Source organism: Malaclemys terrapin, chromosome 22 (genome assembly GCF_027887155.1).
Source record: "Malaclemys terrapin pileata isolate rMalTer1 chromosome 22, rMalTer1.hap1, whole genome shotgun sequence".
Lineage (NCBI taxonomy): Eukaryota > Metazoa > Chordata > Testudines > Emydidae > Malaclemys > Malaclemys terrapin.
Window position 1 is genome coordinate 11,435,188 of NC_071526.1, and position 21,342 is coordinate 11,456,529.

The 21,342-nt window shown below is 47.0% G+C and overlaps 1 protein-coding gene across 2 annotated transcripts in view; it reads left to right on the forward strand.

The window, feature by feature from the left end:
* Nucleotides 1-1,488: 1,488 nt before the first annotated feature.
* RUNX3 (RUNX family transcription factor 3) overlaps nt 1,489-21,342 on the forward strand; it is a 117,114-nt gene continuing 97,260 nt past the window's right edge. The window contains exon 1 of one of the 2 annotated variants that reach the window (XM_054011507.1): nt 1,489-1,673. In XM_054011507.1, the coding sequence (XP_053867482.1) occupies nt 1,616-1,673 (58 nt within the window). In that variant the 5' untranslated portion in view covers nt 1,489-1,615. The remainder of the gene's footprint in view (nt 1,674-21,342) is intronic. The other variant, XM_054011506.1, reaches the window with a different exon arrangement.

The window sequence follows — 21,342 nt, forward strand, 5'->3', positions numbered from 1 at the left end:
CGTTTTTACTAATGACTCTGCACCATCTAGTGCCACAGGATTTTATGCAGAACTTCCCCAGGAAATCATTGGGGAAGTTTGCTTAAAATGTGATGGCCCAACAGGCATCGCCCAGGAATGTTGTGAGGTTTATTTCCTGAACAGATGAAATTCACCCCTTGGAGAAGGCCAATATAGAGTCTATGTCCCATTTAAGCCTTATTTTGAGGGCCATGGGGATAGATTCTCAAAGGTACGTAGGCACCTAAAGATGAAGATAGGCACCTAGTGGGATTTTCAAAAAGCACCTAAGTAGGTTGGGTGCCAAACCTGCTTCGATGCCTAAATACCTTTGAAAATCTGGCCTTGGCACTTACCCACCCGCAGATATCAAAGCATCGTCGTTAATAATCAGCTGGTGACCATTACTCCTGAAAAACAAGGTCCCAGTCCCTGCAGTTTTACCCAGGCAACATTCACATTGACCCCAATGAATAAGCACTACCCAGCATGAGTAAGGGCTTCAGACTTGATCGCCTTCCTTTCCCTGGAATGCGATTCTACACCTTTAAAGAATGATGAATGGCTGCAGTTCCTCTCTTCAGCTAGCAATGTTTATTCTGCCGCATGTGCTTTGTGTCTTGCTTAGTACTAATTCACATAAAATCCCCGCAAAGAAGAGCCACCCATCTACACATATGGAAATAGTCTCGACACGCAGTAACAATAATCAGCCAAGAGAGCTGGGAGTTAGAAAGCCATGTACAGCTAAAAATTATGATACAGACAAGTGGTAAATGTGGGAGAAAAGGCAGTTAAAAGGAGAAAACCACTGAATGTAAATGGGTTATTACTTCAATCAACCAATTAGAAATCTGAAGTCTCTCTTCTGTCTCTTCTAGGGCAACAATATAATTAATTAAAAGGAAATGTCTCAATGCTTCTAAGTTCTGCTTCTGTATGTCATTCACCATAGGATCCGGGAGAGTCAACCAGGCCTCCCATGAACTAATAAATATAAACCATTAAAAAAAAAAAAAGAAGAAGAAGAAGAAGAAGCCACAAAGATGTTTCATGCCCCGTTGACATCACGGGTCAGCTGACTCTCCTCTTCCACTCAGCGAACGACTAGCTGGAGTCTTTTCTGTCTCAGAACCGGGGTTGAGTTAACACTCTTTCAGGCCTCATAGGCGACCACAGAACCACAAGCAAACTGCAATCTCCTATTTAGAAGAGTACCTGTACCTCAGCGAGGAGGTTTCCCCCCCCCCCTTGGTTGTTAACACCAGCTGTATTTTTGTCTGTCTAGGGTAAGTTCCATTCATTCATTCATTTTGCTCTCCATACCTTGCACCACCCTCTGTCTATCTCTTTGCAAACCCTGTTTTCTTCCCCCCTGTTCGTACGAATGATCCAGCGTGCATATGCTTCTGTTGAAAAACTTGTGGCTAAGCATTCCTGTGGCACGGCAAAGCCAGATTCTTGGTTACAAACAGGCACTTAGCTTCCTTGTGGATTTCTCTCTCTTTCTCTCTCTCTCTTTTGTATTTCAGTTCAAACTTATTTTTTCAAGACTAGCGGGGGGAATATAAACAAACCACAAGGACTGGCTGAAGAATCATCTTGGGCTGGGGTCATGGCTTCCAACAGCATATTTGACTCGTTTGCAGCCTATTCGCCAACCTTCCTCCGTGGTGAGTAGAGCCCTTGTTTTCATCTTCTTCAAGGCAGGAAACGTTGTTGTTTGTCGCTGAACAGCAGCCTATTTTAATAACTTCGCTGGCACATCTTCAGTTGCATGCTAGCTGCTCACACAGTGGGCTGTCGTGGAATGAGTTTTCTGTTGTGCGTGTGACCCATGCTTAGAGCACTCCATTGCTATGTGAAATGATGAGCTTCTGGATCTTCTCGGCGCTTCTGGCCAGGCCCTACCTTGATGTGCATTTTCCTTCGTGATGACTTTTTCACACTGTTGTTGATTCACCAGGCGTGGCATGAAATCGGTTGTAGGACTGTGAACATTAACTGAGTGGTAATTTGTCCAGAGGTCATTGCTTGGTGCTAGATATATGCTATATTTCTTTCAGTCCTACTCTTCCTGCATAGCCCCATGTGAGCCAAAGTAGCTAGTGTCCAGGCTCTGTGGGGATGGATGCCTTAGATATGCATAACCAGCAGGTGAAAGGAAAGAACTTAAGTCATCAGGTAAGAGCTGCAAAAGTTAATAGCACTCAACATTTTCCGTTTCTAAGGGGAAAGCTAGCTTTCCAGGGCACTAGAGGGTTTGAGGATGGTTGCTTTAAAGGTAGACTTGAAAGACTTTGCTATAGTGTGTGTGAGAATCTAGTGTTTCGCTTTTGAAAGGCACTTCAGAAATGTAATTGCTTTGGACAACGTTTATTCCACCTACTCTTTCTGCTCCAACCCCGCCGTAACTGCACAAAGATGAGACTTTATATCTTTCGGTTATCACAGAGGGACCTTGCATTTCCGACATTCAGCATATGATTAGGATGTTTAGCTCCATCCTAGAGCATAGCTGAATTGGGTCTTGTTTACAGAGAGCAAACGTCGGATCATTTTCCGCTCTCATTGTCTTCTGTATCAATATAAACTGGGGACCACAACTGGGTTGAAAGCTTTCCTAAGCCACACAATGAACGTTTTATTTGTAAATTTCAGCACGAATATCCAAAAGAGGCAGAGTGTGAAAACTGGTGTTTGAATCTGAGTGCCTTGACTTAGTTTTTACTCAGCACTTTTGCCTGCATAAAAATAAAGCAAAGTGCCTAGGATTTGACCCAAAGAATTTAAACTAGACTGCATTTATTTTTTGTTGTATGGTGAAGGCACCTTTTTCTGCAGTGCATCAGTGTGGCAGCAGGCATACCATTCTGTCACTCTGTTACGTGGGAGAAGTAACTGGGACGGTGTCATTTTTTTCAGCCTATTCGTGTAGAGGAACTACCTCGTGCTCTGTGGCATATTGCTAAAATCGGGAGTGTTTCTCAGCGTTACCTGCTTTTGCAAATCCAGTAAATTGCACAAAATCAATTTGTGCTATTGCAAGTCCTGCTATCTGGGATGCTGGTTACAGAATACTTTAAAAACGCAACTCATCAGGACATAAAGAATGTGCGGGTGGTCTTCTCACTGACTTATTTTGAACTGGGGCGCTTGGCATGTTCTCAGTTCTAAAACCTTTGAATGAAAACCAGGATGGACCCAATCTTTCATTCCTTGCGCAATCCAAATAATCCCTCATTAATTCCCTGAGAGTTGAAGATGTCTCAGGAATGCAGGATTAGACCTTAACATTAGAGTACTACAGGTATGCCAGAACCCTGTAAATTCTGGGGGTTTGTTGGATTTTTTTGTACTTGTTTTGTAGCTGAATTTCTAAAACAAGATAAGACGTTCAAGCTGATTCCAAAGATAAAAGCATTAAAAAAAAGAATTCTCACATAGCAACTTAACACAGTATACTGAAACTAAATGGATGAAAGAAAACGGTGTCAAAATCAATCAACTTGATACTCGTCAACTAAAATGATTCGGGATAAATCTTAAGTTGAATGTTATCTAGAATTAGCAAAATACTACAGAAGTCACTAGACCATATTAGGGTTTTACCAGTGTCAGAGACCAGAATTTGGTGTAGTGTTCAAAAATCCCAAAGGTTACATGATATTCAATGGATTAACATTATTAAATCTGTCCCAGTACATTTACTGTATTCGAATTTTCTTCTGAGCGGTGAGAATAATGAGCCAAATTCTATTTTTAGTTACATTGGTGTAAATCCCAGAGTAATGTCCTTGACTTCAGCAGATTTATAACGGTGTCAATAAGAATGGAACCTAGTCCAAGGTTGGTACTTATCAAAGTACTGGAGAACAGTGTGACTATTCAGCAATAAATATAGTAGATCTTTATATCCTCCGCTGTGAGATGGTGTCATTATGTATCCTTTGTACTCCACAGAGCTAATTAAAGGCAGTCCTATGGCAAGAAAATAAGAGAAGTTTATAAAAAACATTTGCACAGTCCTTTTAATCTGTGCTTTTCCCGCCACAAGCCAGATGAAGAAATGCTGAGGATCGGTCATAAAAAAAAAGAGAGAGACAGAAATATCACATCTTGAATTCAATTTCCATACAAATAGGAACTCATAAAAGTAATAAACATTTTTGTTTCAGACATAATTTTATTAAAAGGGGGGGAGAGAAAAACGATTACACTGAAGATGGAGAATAGCTAACTTGGGAAACATTTGTTTATGATTAATACAAGAAATCCTTGTTTCTTTAAGAGGTTAGATGTGTCCTTTCCAGTGCAGTTGGGTGCATAGCTAGATCTGGGCAACTAGTGTAAAACATTCGTGAATGTTTCATTTTAATTCCAAATAGCTTTCTGATTCAACTACATTTATATTGTGATTGATTTTCTGTGCCTGTCCATGCAAATGGTTATTTGTTTGCACAAATATTTAAGGAATGAAACAAACAAACAAACCCAAAAGCTATTCACTCTTCAGACTGGAAATGCTTTTCCTCCCCCCTCCTTTTTTACAGTATTTTTCACTTACCCAATCATGAAGCAGAAGTAATGCCATGTGATTTAGGATAACCAATCACAATCCAAGTAACTGGCAGAGGCTGAAATGTAATTGCATAAAGTGAACAATTTTGGATATAAAATCTAATTTAGAAAAATGGGCTGTTTGCGACCAGAGAAACCTTCCTTAGAGGTTTTTAAGGCCCGGCTTGACAAAGCCCTGGCTGGGATGGTTTAGTTGGGGATTGGTCCTGCTTTGGGCAGAGGGTTGGACTAGATACCTCCTGAGGTCCCTTCCAACCCTGATAGTCTATGATTCTATGAATGACTAACTATATAGGAGAAACTCTTTGCCTACAAATAATTTGCCCAGGTCTTCACATAAATCCAGAGTGAAATGTAATGAAGGTGCAGAACACTCCCGCAAAGTCGGAGAATGCCTCACTCTTGCTTAGAAGAGAGGAATACGCATGTAGGAGAGATACAGCCAAATTTTCATTAGTGTCCTGGTCCCGAGATCCTCAAATGCCCACTGATTTCAATAGGTGTTAGGCTCTTAAATACCTCTGAGCATCTGAGCTTCAGCTCCCACACAGTCACCAAAATAAGTGGCACGTTGGGTTATCTTGAAAATCTGACCAATACTACAGGGCCAAATTCTGCTCCTAAATTTGCTGGTTTAAATTGGGAGTGACCCCACTGACGTCTAGTGCTTAATGGTTCATTCCTGCATGCCATGAATAATCAAAGCTCCCAGTGAAATAAGGGGAGGTGAGGGCATATGGGGAAGATTGGATTTCTTTGCCCCTGCAAATACATTCTCTTCCGTAGGTGTTACATTAATGCAGAGTATTTTCCATGAAGAGGAGTTATTAAACTGTGCTGGAGGGAATCTTTCTCCAATCAATGTTACTCATCCAGGCCGTTGACACTGAGGACTGTGGCTGGTTACAAGACCCATCGCCCACTGTAATTTGATCTTGAAACTGCTTTGAGTAGGTCTGTTATCCCGTTGGCAGCTCAGTCCACCTCTATGAGCGTAGCTCATCCAGCCACAAATGTCACCTTCATTAATCATACTTGTGTCATGCTGGCAAAGGCTTGAGAAATGATCACCTGGGCCTAATTTCTTCCCAAGCACCCTCAACTCCACAGGGGGCTTCAGTGGAATTAGTGCCCACCGGGCAGTTTAAATATAGACAGCGCAACGGGTCATGAGCAATCGTCCAAGGGGCCAGCAAAACTCGGTTGCTTCACAGAGGTGGGTCTTAAAGGTAGTCAATTTCACTCTATCCTTTCACTGGAGATTCTTGAGTTACTTTACGTACACTAACTAAACCTTACAAAGCTCAGCTGAACAAAGGCTGCCGCTCTTGGGGGGCAGGGCCTTTTTGTTCTGCGTTTGTCCAGCACTAGCCCGGTGGGGTCCTGGACTATGGCTACTAGGTGCTACAGCAACACATAGAACTGTGAACAGCAACACTACACAACGGTTTAGCCCAGGAAGTGCGGGAGAGATCCGCTCCAGTTTGGAAGGGAACTTAGAGAGATGGAATGAAATGACCAGGCTTGAAATTGGGCCAGGGCAGGGGGTTTAGCACCTGCTGTTTCAAAAAAATACCATGGGATCTTTAAGGGCTACAAGGACACTAGCATATACATCCTCATCCCCAGTGCTTTAATTTGCTGAGGATGGTTTTCCCAGACTCCAACTTTTCACCTGAAAAAAGATAAACTTCCTCCCCTAATTCAAGTATTACCCCTAGCACCCTGCTGGTCGGGCACTGGCTCAGTGAGGAGGTTATCTTCTGATGACCTGTGTGGTCTAGTAGCTGGAGCTCCTCACTAGAACTTAGGAGACGTGGGTTCTATTCCTGGTTCTGCCCCATGCTGTGAGGCTGGTCACTTCATCTCCTATGTCTTGCCTGTTTAATGGTAGGAGGCAGGGACTATCTCTTTCTGTGTGTTTGTACAGCACCTAGTGGCTCTGATCTCCATTGGGGTCTCCCAGTATTTCCATACTACTAATTATTGATGGTAACTGACACCTCGTCCTGGAGATGTTGCTTAAAGATCTCCCATCCAAGTACTAAATTACCCTAACTTGTGAAATGGGATTTAGGGAAGCTGGCATGACTGCAGCACACACGAAACTGTAGTATACGAGACGTCCTTATGGGTACTTTAAAACGGGTGCTTGAGGCCAGAGTTTGCCTGCGGTTGCTGGTGAGTGCTGACTTCAAGGATGTCAGGAATGTGCTTATTCACGCTGTTTCTTCTTAGCTCGCAGAATTGTCAGTAGCTCTACATATGACTGAACCAATGGCTGCCCGCCATCCTTGGCTTCCAAGCCGCCCAGCTCCGAGCATGGTATCCCTGCAGCATGTTCTGCTGCAAGCCATCTAGGATGATCCTGAGTTCACGAACAGGCTTGGGTTTCAGATCACTGACGTTTGATATTTTTCCAGTAAATGCCACTTGGGCCCGTAAATCTAGTAATGCAAAGGAGTGGCTGGTCAAACGCTGCCGTCTGTACGTTTCCCAGTGAAAAGAAAAGGACGATTTTTCTTTCCGTCATCCTCAGCTGTGACACGTCCCCCGTGAATCTCCTAAATCTCAGCAACATATCATGGCTTACCTTGGTTCCTTCTACACTGCAGGCCCAGTCCTGCTGCTTTTCCCCGGGAAACTCTCTCTGACTTCAGTTTCAATGGAGGTCTGCCTGTGTGCCGACGGCAGGATCGGGTCCTCTGCTGGAAGTTTAAGGCTGGGTTTTATCTACGCAACCAAACCTATGCAAAATTTCAACATTAGCTGAGACAACGCGGTCTAGCGGGTAGGGCCTTAGAAGAGTTGGGTCCCTACTCCTTGCTCAGCCATTGATCTTGCATAAGACATTTCTCCGTTCTGCGCCTCAGTTTCTCTTCCCACTTGTGTCTATTTAGATTGTCAGATCTTCAGGGCAAGGATGTGTCTTACTTTATGTATGTACAGCACCTACCATAATGGGACCACGATCTAGGGAGAGGCCTCTAGCTGCTACTGCCATACGAATAAGACTCATCAGCAATGCCGTACCACAGAGCTGTTAAAAATACAGCAGCCAACGAGAGGGAGGCAAGGATCAGGAGATGAGGGTGCAATTCTCAAACTTCCTGTTTGACCTTGAGCAAGTTCCTTGATAATCTCTCTGGGCTTCAGTTCCCCATCTGCAAAATGGGTCTAAGACTGACTGAGCTTGTAGGGATGTTCTGATGCTAAACAGATACCTAGGTAGACAAAGAACTTAAAGCAGAGAAGAAACGCAGGAATACAGGGGATGCAACATGATATAATACGGTACAAAGGACTTCCCACTCTGTAAGAGTATTGGATTTGCAACAGCATCCTGTTTAACCATCTCCTGTCAAATCGGAAGGTCCACTCTGATTAACACCCTAGGCTAGGACTCAGGCGACCAGACAGCAAGTGTGAAAAATCGGGACAGGGGGTGGGGGGTAATAGGCGCCTATATAACAAAAAGACCCAAAAATCGGGACTGTCCCTATAAAATTGGGACATCTGGTCACCCTAGCTAGGACTCCCTTTTACAATCAGGGCGCCCCCCAAACCAGAAGATAACGCATGCCTCCTTTCACCCCTGTCTCCATCTCCAGCGATATCTCTCACGCTGCATTCCTAGTTTATGTGGTTCTGGTTTTCCAGAGACCTACAAGTCCTACCCACCCTGTACCGTATTATCCATTAAAATGTCCTGTCTAACCTGGGAGAAGTGGAAAACCTTCCTTGAGCCAGCGCTTGCTGCAGAGAGTGATAATCCAAAAACCGACTGCATGCTCTGTGTGATGGGTTGGGTGTACCCCAACCGCCGGGCTCCAGCGGTTAGTGTGTACTCACCCCTGTCATATGATAGAGATCAGAGCCTTCTTAGCAACCGTGTCCCGTGTCATGTGACTGGAGCCAGGAAACCAAGATCTCAGTCTTTTACCAGCAATCCCGTGTGTCACACTTTTATTACACACAGATTGGCAGAGAAGGGGCTGATCCTCTGCCTCTGGCTAGAGGAAGGTTCAGTGTTCCCTGCCTTGGCTGCAGGATGGCAGGGCTGGGGAACTAGTCCCCACGGCACCATTAAGGGTGTGTTGTGGGAAACTGCAGACCGTTGCAGGCATTAAGGAAGGCTGGCTGCTGGGAAGAAGGATGGAGCTGAGAGAGGAGAACCAGGAGAAAGGGTCTTTGGTTCTTCTTCCTACCTGGAACTTTGATCCGTGCTTTAGCTCTTCATTTTTCCCTTCGCTGAAACAAACTGGGCCTTTCCCCGCTTTTACTGCGGACTTGGGCTGAGGGAAGCCGTGCGGACTCTGTGTCAGGGAGACTCCTTCCAGTTACGTCTGCTTGACAGTAAAACCCACTGCAAAGCGGTCTAGGCATACAAGCCCCTCTACCACTCCCACCAACCCCATCACCGGCTGTTAGCGTCCATCACCTAGGGGTTAAAACCCTTTTCTCTGTAGAAGGAAATGGAAAGAACCAAAGCAGAGTCAGCCCCTGGGGCAAAGAAGCAACTGACTTCCTCACCAGGCATGTCTTACCAAGGTGTCCCAAGAGTTTCAGGTCTGCTGCTGTTCTGAAAGGAGACCACTTGAAAGCCAGTAAATTGGTTCCAGAATCCAGCAATATGCTGGCCCTAAAGGTGTATTGAGAAGCTACCCCCCTGGCCCCCCCCACACACCCTCCCCCAATCGAAAACCTCAGCAATTTAAAGCCCTGGCCCTGAATCTAATAACTCCTTGTTGATTTTATTTCTAAACTGCTCCTAAGTTGTCCGAGCTGAAAGACCACCCTATTTGACCAAAGCCACTATCCTGGGCAGGGGGGAGAAGGTGCAGAACTGTAATATTCCTTGTGATCACTCTGTTCACCACAATCCTGGCTGAGTCTCTTGCGTTAGCATGAACACTTCCGCCCTCTCGACACATCTGTAAACAACTAGGGCTCTATGTCAAAGGCCTCAGGAGAGAACAAGAGCAACCTCCCTTAACTGCCTTATCCGTATGAAATGCGAAGGTTATGCCTTGGAGAGGCCACAGAGCAACAGGCACAAAAAATCACGACCCACCAGAAGGATCTGACAGGAACAGATCAAATGGGCAGCCAGTTTTGATCTGCTTCCAAGCAACTTCTCCCACCGGGGCCAGGAAACATTTGCGATTTTTTTTGGAGCGTGAGTGGTGCCCAAAAATATCTCGGTTTTGCTGTCTTGATCTGTTTTATCCCTCGCCCAAGGAAGTCCGAAGGCACTGGCTCCCGCCCTGCACAAAGCATTCTTGACATTTTCAGGAGCATTTTCTGGGACGTCTCTGAGAAAATTGTCTTCCCCATAACGGAGGCTAGAAGACGAGACAGTTCTTGAGCAGCTATCCAACTCAGGGACTCAGACAAAAGACCTGACTTTGCTAGACCCCCTGAACATCTCGCCACCAGATCTTCCCCACTGATGACTCTGATCAGGAAAAGAAACTTCCTTACAGCAAAATCTACTCGACTCTGGAATAGCAGCCCAAAAGAAGTCAGGGAAATCCCATTGTACAATAGGGAGCGATTCTGCACATGCTTGGAAGAAGGACCTATCAGATGACCTGATAGGTCTTTTCTATCTCTAATTTCTGTGGTTTTATTAAAATACAAGGAGACAGGATGGCTGGGGCAGCAAATAGCAACAAGGCCCCAGGAGCATAAGTCAGCTGTATTGCTAGCCGCCAGAGACGAGTGTGAAATGGAACAATGGGTCTGCAGCTGATGAAACTTTACAGCGGTTTTAGCTGCAGATCCAGATCTGGATCCGCTTTGTAGTACAAGCCTAGCTCTGTAATTACCCAAATTGGAACATCCAAAGCAAACGCCCCTACGTTTGGGGTGAATTTCAGATTCAAACCCAGAGCTGATTTCCACAGCTCAGGTCTCTCTTGTGTTCGCAATATATTAGCATGGTCGTTCATTCTCTTCCCTTGGGAACGGGTACAACCCAAAGCACCGGATGAGCCATTATTTCTTCTTCTTTTCTCTGCAAGGTCAGAAATGTCTCTGAACTTGAAATTACACCAAGGAACAGACCAGAGCAGATTAGTCAGAGGTTTCACAATGACTGTTTTCTAGAGATTGTGGTCTCGGTCATTCAATAAACACTTGTAGGCCAATGTGCCACTTGGTTTGGGCCACATCCTGCTCTCAGTTACACGGGATGTAAATCCAGAGTAACTTTGCTGACTCCAGCAGCGCTACTGTGGATTTCAACTGTGGTAGCGACGGGCAGAATTGAGCCCTTGGTCGTTTCGTGCTACTCCGTCTACACCCTCCTTGGAGACGTCAGAGCAGGATCTGTGCGGGTGTCGCAAAAGGGTAGAATTGTAAAGCCCAGGAAATAAATGGGAAGGCCATGCACAGGTAAAGAGGACAGTGATTCTTTGTAATGTTCCCGTGGATGGAAATTTTAGCCAGTTCATTTTTGGCGGCAAACCAAAGGCAGAGCCAGGAACCAATCATTCCTATAAAACAGCGGTTCTCAAACTGTGGGTCGTGACCCTGTTTTAATGGGGTTGCCAGGGCGGGGGTTAGACTTGCTGGGAGCCTAAGCCAAAGCCCAAGGGCTTCAGCCCTGGGTGGTGGGGCTCAGGTTACAGGCCCCCCAGCCCAGGGCAGTGGGGCTGAAGCCCTTGGGCTTTGGCTTTTATGCCCCCCCAGCCCAGGGCAGTGGGGCTTGGGCTTTGGCCCCCCGGCCCAGGGTGGTGGGGTTCGGGTGGGCTCAGGCTTTGCCTTCCCGTCCCTCCCCCCACCCCGGAGTCGTGTAGTAATTTTTGTTGTCAGAAGGGGGTCGTGGTGCAATGAAGTTTGAGAAGGCCTGCACTGCTATAAAATGAGGGGGAATGTCCAGTATAGAATATCCCGTGTCCTCCCTTTGTTTTCTGTCCTTCCCTCCCCTTCATTGCTTTCGTTCATTGGCTCCCCCTCACACGCTGGAGATGGTCTCTCCAAGCTTGGGTTCATGTCTGAGGAACGCCCGCAGCTCTCTGTCAGCTCGAAAGCGTGCGTCTCTCCCCAGCAGAAGCTGGTCCAGTAAAAGATAGTCCCTCGCCCACGTTGTCTCTCGGATAGACACGACGTCGTGCTCCGGGTGTGTTCAGGTAGCCCAGCCTATCACAAACACCAAGGTCCCCCTGAAAGGACACTTTGAAAAACACTCCGTTCAGGGGCTAGGAAGCAGCAGTCCATACGCCAAACCACGCTCCAGATCCAAACTAGGAAACAACGGAGGGACATACCAATCAGAGTTCATTAGCGGCCCTAGCATGGGGGATGATGAGCATCCTCAACTCTCTGGGAAGTCCCATAATAACCATGCATTGGTATGGTCGTAGGGCCAAGATGGGCCCCCCTAATGCTAGTTGATGTCCATGCACCTAGTGACAGACAGTCCCTACAATCTGAGCAAACAAGACTGATGAAGGAGGTATTGTTAGCCTCATTTTGGAGACGGCAAACTGAGGCTCAGGGAGGGGAAGTGTCTTGCCCAAGGTATGCAAGGGGTCTGTGGCAAAGGCAGATCTGACTCACACTCCAGTGCCTTACCAAGGCCATTCTTCTTCTCCAGATGGGCCAACAAGCTACCGTGCTCCCAAGGTCATTTCAGAACCTCTCTCCTTCCCAGGCCAGCTCCCCGCCCTATTCCCCAAGCCAAGTCTAGCTGAGTGGTTGTTTGTTTTGAATGGAACTCTTTCCGGTTTCATGGGACGGGCGCTGTGATAAAATGCCCCACTTGTCTCATTTGTTGTAGGCTGGAGGCAATGTCCACTTCAACACAAGCAGAGGTTTTTTATTTTAATCTTCCTGTAATCCACCACCTCAGGATTCCCACTCTACAAACTTTTCCTTTCAATGGATTTCTGTGTTGCTTTTTAACCACGGAAAACTGTAACCCTGACAATATTTCTCTCTCTCTCTTCTGCCGTGTTATGTGAAACGCCACATCTCAAAGCGGAGGAAGATGGGAGTGTAGGAATGACTCATCTATAATGCAATGTATGATAGGGGTAGATTCCAGACGAAAATGTCTGTGGTTTCATCAAGTCTTTCTGGAGTATTTCTCTGAACTAAAAGAAAGGAGAATATTTTTCCACATTCTAAATAGCACCTACATGAGTCTCCTCATGTGACAGAGCTAAACTGGTCCCTTTTCTCTTCTTGTTTAATTTATGTCATAAAATCCTGGAAAGCATTGTTTATTATTTTACTATAGTCGCACTTAGAGATCCCAACTAAAAGCAGAAGGAGCCATGTATTCCCGGATCTGAGGCACTTACAATCAAAGGCCCCGATCCCGAAATCTGATCCCCATGGGCAAGATTTATTAGTCTTACAATAGCTCCTAGCAGCCGCAACTGAGATCAGGGCCCCCTGGTGCTAGGTGCTGTACAGACACATAACGAGAGACAGTCCCTGCCCTGAAGAGTTTATAATCTAAATAGACAAGACAAAGGGAGTGTTATCCCCATTTTACAGCTCCTGAGGCACTGAGAGATTAAGTGATTTGACCAAGGTCACAAAAGAAGTGAGGAACCCTTTAAATGACAGAGCCCAAATACACCTCTATCCGGATATAACGCGACCCGATATAACACGAATTCGGATATAACGCGGTAAAGCAGCACTCCGGGGGGGCGGGGCTGCGCACTCCGGCGGATCAAAGCAAGTTCGATATAACGCGGTTTCACCTATAACGTGGTAAGATTTTTTGGCTCCCGAGGACAGCGTTCTATCGGGGTAGAGGTGTACATGTTTTGATACCATGCTACCAAAGGCTAATTCAGTGGGCCGCCTCTTGAAGTCTTTGCCATTTGTTTAACAAAGGGTATGTCTAGACTGCAAACGCTGTATACGGGTAGGCCCCTGAGCTAGCTCGAATCCAGGGAACAATAGCAGTGAAGACAGCACACGGGATGTAAAAAGTTACTGTGTTTCAAGGCAGAGGTGGCTGCAATTCAGTGGTGGGCAAAATGACTCCTGTGTGTAGGTTGTTAAGCTCTTTGGGATGAATGAGTCTAAGGCCCTGATTCAGCAAAGTACGTAAGCAGGTGTTTGATTCTTAGACCGTCAGCAGACATCTTGAAGTCAGCGTGCAGCTGATGGGAATCTAATTGCACATCCTGGGGTCACGCCACACACAGGACGGCCTCGGGCATTCAGCAATCTGGGAGGCAGATCAGAGAGAAGATTTTTGCCTGGAAACTGAGCTAGATTTGGAGAAAGGAGGAGGAAAAACTGGGGTGTTCGCTAAGGCGCCATAGAGGTCCCATTCCTACTCCCATTGATGTCAACAGTGGAGAATAAGGCCCTTAGGGCTAAGGGGTGGGAGGTCCAAGAGCTCACGCTCTAGCCCGATGCTGGAAGTCTACACAGCTATGATACAGTCCTACAGCCCGAGCCGCATGAGCCCAAATTGGCTGGCACAGGCCAGCTGTGAGTATAGCTACGGGAACTAGGGGAGCTGGGGGGGCTGCCGCACCCTCTGGCTTGAAGTAGTTTCCATTCTATCCAGGGTTTCCAGTTTGGTTCAATGGCTCCCAGCACTTCCACTACACAAACTGTTCCAGCCCCCGGCTGCGTGTGTCCAGTTGAGTTTTCCACTTGTGATTAATGAGGGCAGAGGCAGGGAACATGCCTAGAGTGGTGGTTTAACCCTTCGCTGATTGCCAAGCATGCAAAACAGCTACTTGCTGCGACAGTTTTCATGAAACAAACATTCATCTGACATGAGCAATCCCTTAAATGACAATGCAGCGCCCATTGTTGTGTGCAGTGTTGCCGTAGCCGTGTCGGTCCCAGGATATTAGAGAGATGAGATGGGGGAGGGAATATCTTTTACTGGACCAACTTCTGTTGGTGAGAGAGAGGAGCTTTCGAGCTGACACAGAGCTCTTCTTCAGGTCCTGAAGCCCTGTGTCAGCTCAAAAGTTCGTCTCTCTCAGCAACAAGTTGGTCCAGTAAAAGATATTAATTACCTCACCTACCTTAGCTCTTTAATGCAATTTCCAAACAGGCTACTGCTCTTGTAAACCTTGCATGGGCCGGTCACTCATGGGGCAAAGGGCAGAGAAGGAGAGAGGTCATTCAAATGCACGTCTGTAGTTCCTTTCATCTGAGGCTTGGAAAGTGCTCAACAAATACTGGTGACTCCTCCATTTTACAGATGGTTACACAGAGGCACAGAGTGTTTGAGAGACTGACGTCAGATAGCAAGTGCGGGCAGGGAGTCCTGACATCAGACCCCAGGAAGATCAACCAGTCATGCAGGGCAAAGGGCACATGGATAACACCACTCTGGTGTCCAGGGTGCGTTCCCAGGACAAACAAGAGTGAAAGTATTCAAATGGCAATTGGCACAATCTGCCTTTTATTTGGGGGACACGCCCATTTGAATCATTGCAGGCAGATTGGGACATCCGGGCACCTTCTCTGTTCTAAATCCCTCCCCCCCACCCCGACTCCTAACTAGAGCTGAGCAAATAATTGACTTCTCAGAATGGTGGCCAAACTGAAAGCCAGCAACAACAACAACAAAACCCAGTTTCATTTCAAACAGAAATTGAATTTTTTCAATTCCCTCGCCGAAATGAAAATCCAAAAAAAATTCATTTGGTTCGAAACAAAATGTTTGGAACGTTGAATCGAGTCGACATTTTCAAAAGGGCTCACGGTGATTTTTTTTAAATGAACTATTTTGACATTTCTGGGGGGGAAATCCTCTCTTTTTTTCGGCCAAAAGTATTAGTCAAATTCGACTCAAATTTACAAATCGTTTTGGTGCCCCCCGACATGTGTTTTGGTGAGGACACTAGAGCTAATATCTATTTGTTTTTTAACAAGAGGCCCATGTGATCTTTAATTATTATGGCCAGCTTCCTGGTTTTAAGTCCCAGCCAAAGATGAGTCTTAAGAAACCACATACAATCAACATCACAGTGGATATAGTGTAGGGTATTTTGCTACTGGGAGCCAGTGTTAAAGAAGAAAGTGCTCTGGTTATTATTTACAGAAGATCCTAAAGGCCTGAGTCAGTGATTGGGACCGCACTGTGCCAGGTGCTGTACAAAGATGTAGTAAAAAGACAGGCCCTGCCTCAGTGGGCATACAAGCTTGGTTAATGACAAGATGCAACAGGTGGATAAGGTAAATAACTGATGGGAGGAAGGCTGAACATGGCTGCAGTAGTACAGACATGTTGCTACATTTCTCTTTGCATGTACAATGTAGCTCACGTCTGCCTGCGTTAGGCTGCATGTCAGGGGGATTACTAAAGAGGGATTTGAGGGACATTTTTAATTTCACACATCATAATATTCTATCATGATATTGTTAGGCCAGGGAAGCAGTGTTGTCTCATTAGAGGCGTGGTCCTTTCCCTGGGCAAAATCTGCCCAGGAGGCGTTTAGATTTCATTTAGGTTTTTACAATGATTTTATGGATGATAAATTGGACTAGTTCCTTTAACTCCAACTTCACTAAAATGTAACTACTTTGTCTGATGCTCGCCGCAGCCTGAGACACGTCAGCTTTGTGTTTCACGTCATGCGGACAAATGGGAGCTGCTTGCTATTTGCATGTTACAAAAGGGGATATAGACAGGCAAAACCTTAGCCAGGAAGCTAATGAAAATGGTCTGAGAGACAAAATATCTTCAGCAAATGACTCAGCCGAAGATAAAAGCTCAGAATGTGGTCAGTGAATCAATTCTCTTTAACCTTGCCTGCTTCTTCATGCCTGATGGATGCTCCATGTTACCTGGAAGCTATGTTATTGTAAAGGTCTAGAAAACATGACCTATGAGGGAAGATTGAAAAAACTGGGTTTGTTTAGTCTGGAGAAGAGAAGACTGAGAGGGGACATAACAGTTTTCAAGTATATAAAAGGTTGTTACAAGGAGGAGGCAGAAAAATTGTTCTTCTTAACCTCTGAGGATAGGACCAGAAGCAATGGGCTTAAATTGCAGCAAGGGAGGTTTAGACTGGACATTAGGAAAAACTTCCTAACTATCAGGGTGGTGAAGCACTGGAATAAATTGCCTAGGGAGCTTGTGGAATCTCCATCACTGGAGATTTTTTAAAAGCAGGTTAGACATCCCAGGGATGGTCTAGATAATACTTAGTCCTGCCATGAGTGCAGGGGACCGGACGAGATGATCTCTCGAGGTCCCTTCCAGTCCTATGATGCTATGAAAATAACATGTACAAGGCAGGCAGGAGACCTGAAGTAACTACCCCTAGCCTGGATTCAGAGCACATCTTTAGAGCATGATTTGAGAGCATAGTTATTAGAGACAGGCATGAATTGGAGCCTCCAGCATCTAAACTCCCTGGAAAGTCAGATCTGACTCTGGATCCAGACATCTCACTTCAAACCCCAACTAGCTGGGTCAAAGGAGACTCTCCATTAACTGCTTACTGTGCAGGGGCTCTGATGCATCGCTGAGCAGACTGGACTCCCTCATTGACAGCCCAATGGGTGACACATACACACTAGCCAGTTCGTTAGAGGCGCTAATCATTTTCACCCTATGTAACATATTTCCATTGTATATATTATACAAAATATCCTATACATTATACTGCCAGCATATTGTTACCCATTGCAAATATCATCAAACGTATGTGTTACTAAAATTACAGTATATATGCTTACTGCTACCAATATGATCAATATATGTTAGAATGCACAGTATGGGCGGGATGCACTCAGCATTGGACTAACTCTGCTCCCACTGGACTCATTGGGCGCTTTACAATTAACTGCAGTGGGGGCAGAGTTCGGCCAACTCGCAGGACTTTTTAAACATCTCTCTGCTCTGCTGTAGATCAGTGGTTCTCAACCATTCCAGACAACTGTACCCCGTTCAGGAGTCTGATTTGTCTTGCGTACCCCAAGTTTCACCTCACTTAAAAACTACTTAATTACAAAATCAGACATAAAAATACAGAAGTGTCACAGCACAGTATTACTGAAAAATTGCTGACTTTCTCATTGTTACCGTATAATTATCAAATCAATTGGAATATAAATATTGTACTTACATGTCAGTGTGTAGAGCAGTATAAACAAGTCATTGTCTGTATGAAATTTTAGCTTGTACTGACTTCGCTAGTGCTTTTTATGTAGCCTGTTGTAAAACTCGGCAACTATCTAGATGAGTTGATGTACCTGTTGGAAGACCTCTGCGTACCACCAGGGATAATATGTGAACCCCTGGTTGAGAACCACTGCTGTAGACTTCCAGAGTGTCCTTGGGCAAGTCATTTAGTCTCTCTGTGCCTCAGTTTCTCATCTGTGAAACAGGGATATTGTGTTGGTCTCTACCTCACAGAGTATTGTGTTGACAAATACATTAATAATGGTAAGGCCCTAAGAGATGACACAGTGACGGGTGCCATATATGTACCACAGACAGACTGAGCTGAATAATAATAAATGAATAGAAATGAGTAGTTATTTTGGCTTTCACCTCCCTCTCGTGTGACCTACCGCTCCAGGGTTTTCTGCCATGCCTATCCCTGTGGCGTCGTCCCACTGTCTCACACCCAAAGTGTGTTATAAACAGGAGATATTGGAGGCGTAACTTCTTACCAAAACACTCCATCTACACAGGCTGTGATTTTCAAAAGGGCCGATTGCTTTGGAGTGCTCAGCTAACCAGGGCCGGCTCCAGGCACCAGCCGATCAAGCACGTGCTTGGGGCGGCACCTTGTAAGGGGTGGCCAATCTTGGAGTGGCGGGGGGCGCTCGGGGTTTTTGTTGTTGTTGTTTGTGTTTCAGTGGCGCGGCGCTCGGGGTTTTGTTTTTGTTTTTTTCCGGCAGCGCGGCACTCGGGGGGATATTTCGGCGGAGCGGCATGTGGGGGGGGGTATTACGGCGGCGCAGCGCTCGGGGGGTGTTTCGGTGGCGCAGCGTTCAGGGGGGTGTTACGGCGGGGCGGCGCTGGGGGTGGTGTTTCAGCAGCACAGCGCTTGGGGGGGTTGTTACAGTGGGGTGGCGCTGGGGGCGGTGTTTCAGTGGCGCCACGCTCAGGGGGTGTTTCGGCAGGGCAGCGCAGTGCTTCGGGGGGGTGTTACAGCGGGGTGGCGCTGGGGGCGGTGTTTCAGCGGCGCAGCGCTCGGGGGGGCTGTTTCGGCAGCGCAGCACTCGGGGGTGGTGTTACAGTGGAGCAGCGCTCGGGGGGGGTGTTTCGGCGGTGCAGCTCTCGGGGGGTGTTTCGGCGGCGCAGCGCTCGGGGGGGGTGTTTCGGCAGCGCAGCGCTCATGGGGGTGTTTCGGCGGTGCAGCGCTCGGGGGGGTGTTTCGGCGGCGCAGCGCTCGGGGGGGTGTTTCGGCGGCGCAGCGCTTGGGGGGTGTTTCGGCGGCGCAGAGCTCGGGGGGTGTTTCGGCGGTGCAGCGCTTGGGGGGTGTTTCGGCGGTGCAGCGCTTGGGGGGTGTTTCGGCGGCGCAGAGCTCGGGGGGTGTTTCGGCGGTGCAGCGCTTGGGGGGTGTTTCGGCGGTGCAGCGCTCGGGGGGTGTTTCGGCGGTGCAGCGCTCGGGGGGGGGGGGCTGTTATGGCAGGGCAGTGCTCTTTTTTTTTGCTTGGGGCGGCAAAAAAGTTAGAGCCGGCCCTGCAGCTAACCACACCCCAGAGGGGCCGGTGCTGAGCCCTTTCTGAAAGTCCGGGTCCTTGAAGGCCCGTCTAGTTGGGCACTAAATGGAGGCCCCCAAAATCACTCGTCACTTTTGAAAATCTTGGTCCAAGGGCCCAGTTCAGTGTTGCCCCGCTCTGTCTGCAGTGGTTAACATCAGTGCAAAGTGAAGTGGGGGTGTTTCACGCTCACTTTGCATCGGCATAAATGGCTCCCCAAGGGGTGTGGCCACAATGAAGTGGGCCTGAAATTTTCAAAAGATTCCCAGGGTAGGGGCCCTTCAATCCACAGCACTGAGCTCAGTCTGTCTGTCTACGGTACGTAAATGACCCCACCACTGTGTCGTATGCTCATTAATGTCTTTGCCATCACAAGACTCCTGTGAGGTAGGGCAGTGCTCTTATCCCTGTTTTACAGATGAGGCATTGAGGCCGAGAGAGACTAAATGACTTGCCCAAGGTCACATTTGAAGTCTGTAGCAGAGCAGGAAATTGAACCTAGATCTGAGGCTAGGGCCTTAACCACTGGACCATCCTTCCTCTCTTTGATGCAGAGACTGCCTCTTCCCCGTTGTCTGCAAAGCACCAAGCACTTCTTGAGTGCTACTGCTCTGTAAATACTAATATTTTTTTCAGCAGACTCTCCACACAGTTCTCATCCTCGCCCCCACCCCTCCCACACAGCTCTGACCCCAGGGACAGCCTGGGAATACAGATGTGCCTTGCAGCATGTCCTGAAGATGGCCAAAGCCAGGCTCTTTGCCATGGGGTGAATGAAACAGGGGAGAATGAGTGAGATCCGGTTATGGATCAGGAACAATTAAACCTCTGGGCCAGAGCCTGCAGTTCACGCTCGGGCAAGACACCAGATGAAGTCAATGGAAGAGGAAGTCCGTGGGAGGAAGAAGGGTCCAGTGGTTAGGGCCCTAGCCAGAATCTTGTGTTCAAGTCCCTACTCTGCCACAGACTTCCAGTGTGACTTTGGGCAAGTCCCTTAGCCTCACTTTGCCTCAGTTTACCAAAATTGGGATAATAGCAATTTCCTACCTTACAGGGTTGTGTGACACTAAAGAATGGGGGGACTTGGATACTGCGGTAATGGGGCTGTGTAAGCTCCTATGAGAGATAGTAAGTTGTGCCAGAGTAAAGACTGGGTAAAAACTCAAAGGGCTTTAGAGTCCAGCTCTGTACAATGTAGAGTCCTCTTCTGATCTCTGATACATCCATGATTTTCACACCCCCTCCCCCCAGAAAGTGGGCTGTCAAACTGTTACCAGTTGCTACTCTGGAAATATTTCCCTCCCGTCTCACCTGTTTGGTCAATTTGTCTCCTCTCTTTTCCCTCCCTCCCCGGTACGTTCACAAGTCAGACAAGCCAATGAAGAAAGCACACGGTATCGTGTGTGAGAGTCACTTTCCAAATGAGGTAGCTGCTCTCGCAGACAGAGGAAGTGGTTTCCCAGTCAATGGGAACTATGTGAAAGTTCTCAGAATAGGTCCCATGTACACACGGGTCAGGCTTCCTTCTGATTGAGCAGTTCACACATCAGTCTCTCACAGGAGAAGCAGACAGTGTGAGAACAGCACATGGGAAGAAGGGGCCTTCTGAAAACCCAGGTGTTTTTTTTTTATTTCTGCTGCACATAACTCCCACACAGGGTATTGAAAAACTCCACCTATACTGGGTTCTGAGAAAAACAACTGGGTGGCTAACTCCTGGCATTGCTCATTGCTCAAGTCTGGAATCCCCCCGAAGTTCAGCAAGGGTATCGCTGTCCAGGCCGAAAGCTGAACCGGGAATTTTTCTCCCCACCTGAAAACCAGTCCAAACTTCCCTAATTGAAGGTGATTTATGGCCTCATGGAGAATCCTCTGACTAGCCCATTCCGGAGTAGCCTCGTATTTGGACCGCTCTCTATAAAAGCCCCAAACCCGCTGCCCGGATGAATGCATGTGGCTTATTGACGCCAGTAATGCTAGGAATTCATAGGGCCTGAGTCTGATCTCATTCTGGAGTCAACCCATTGAAACCAGAAGAGTTACACCAGAGTGGATCAGCAAGAGAATAGAATTTGGCCCGCCTCTCTTCAAGCCAGG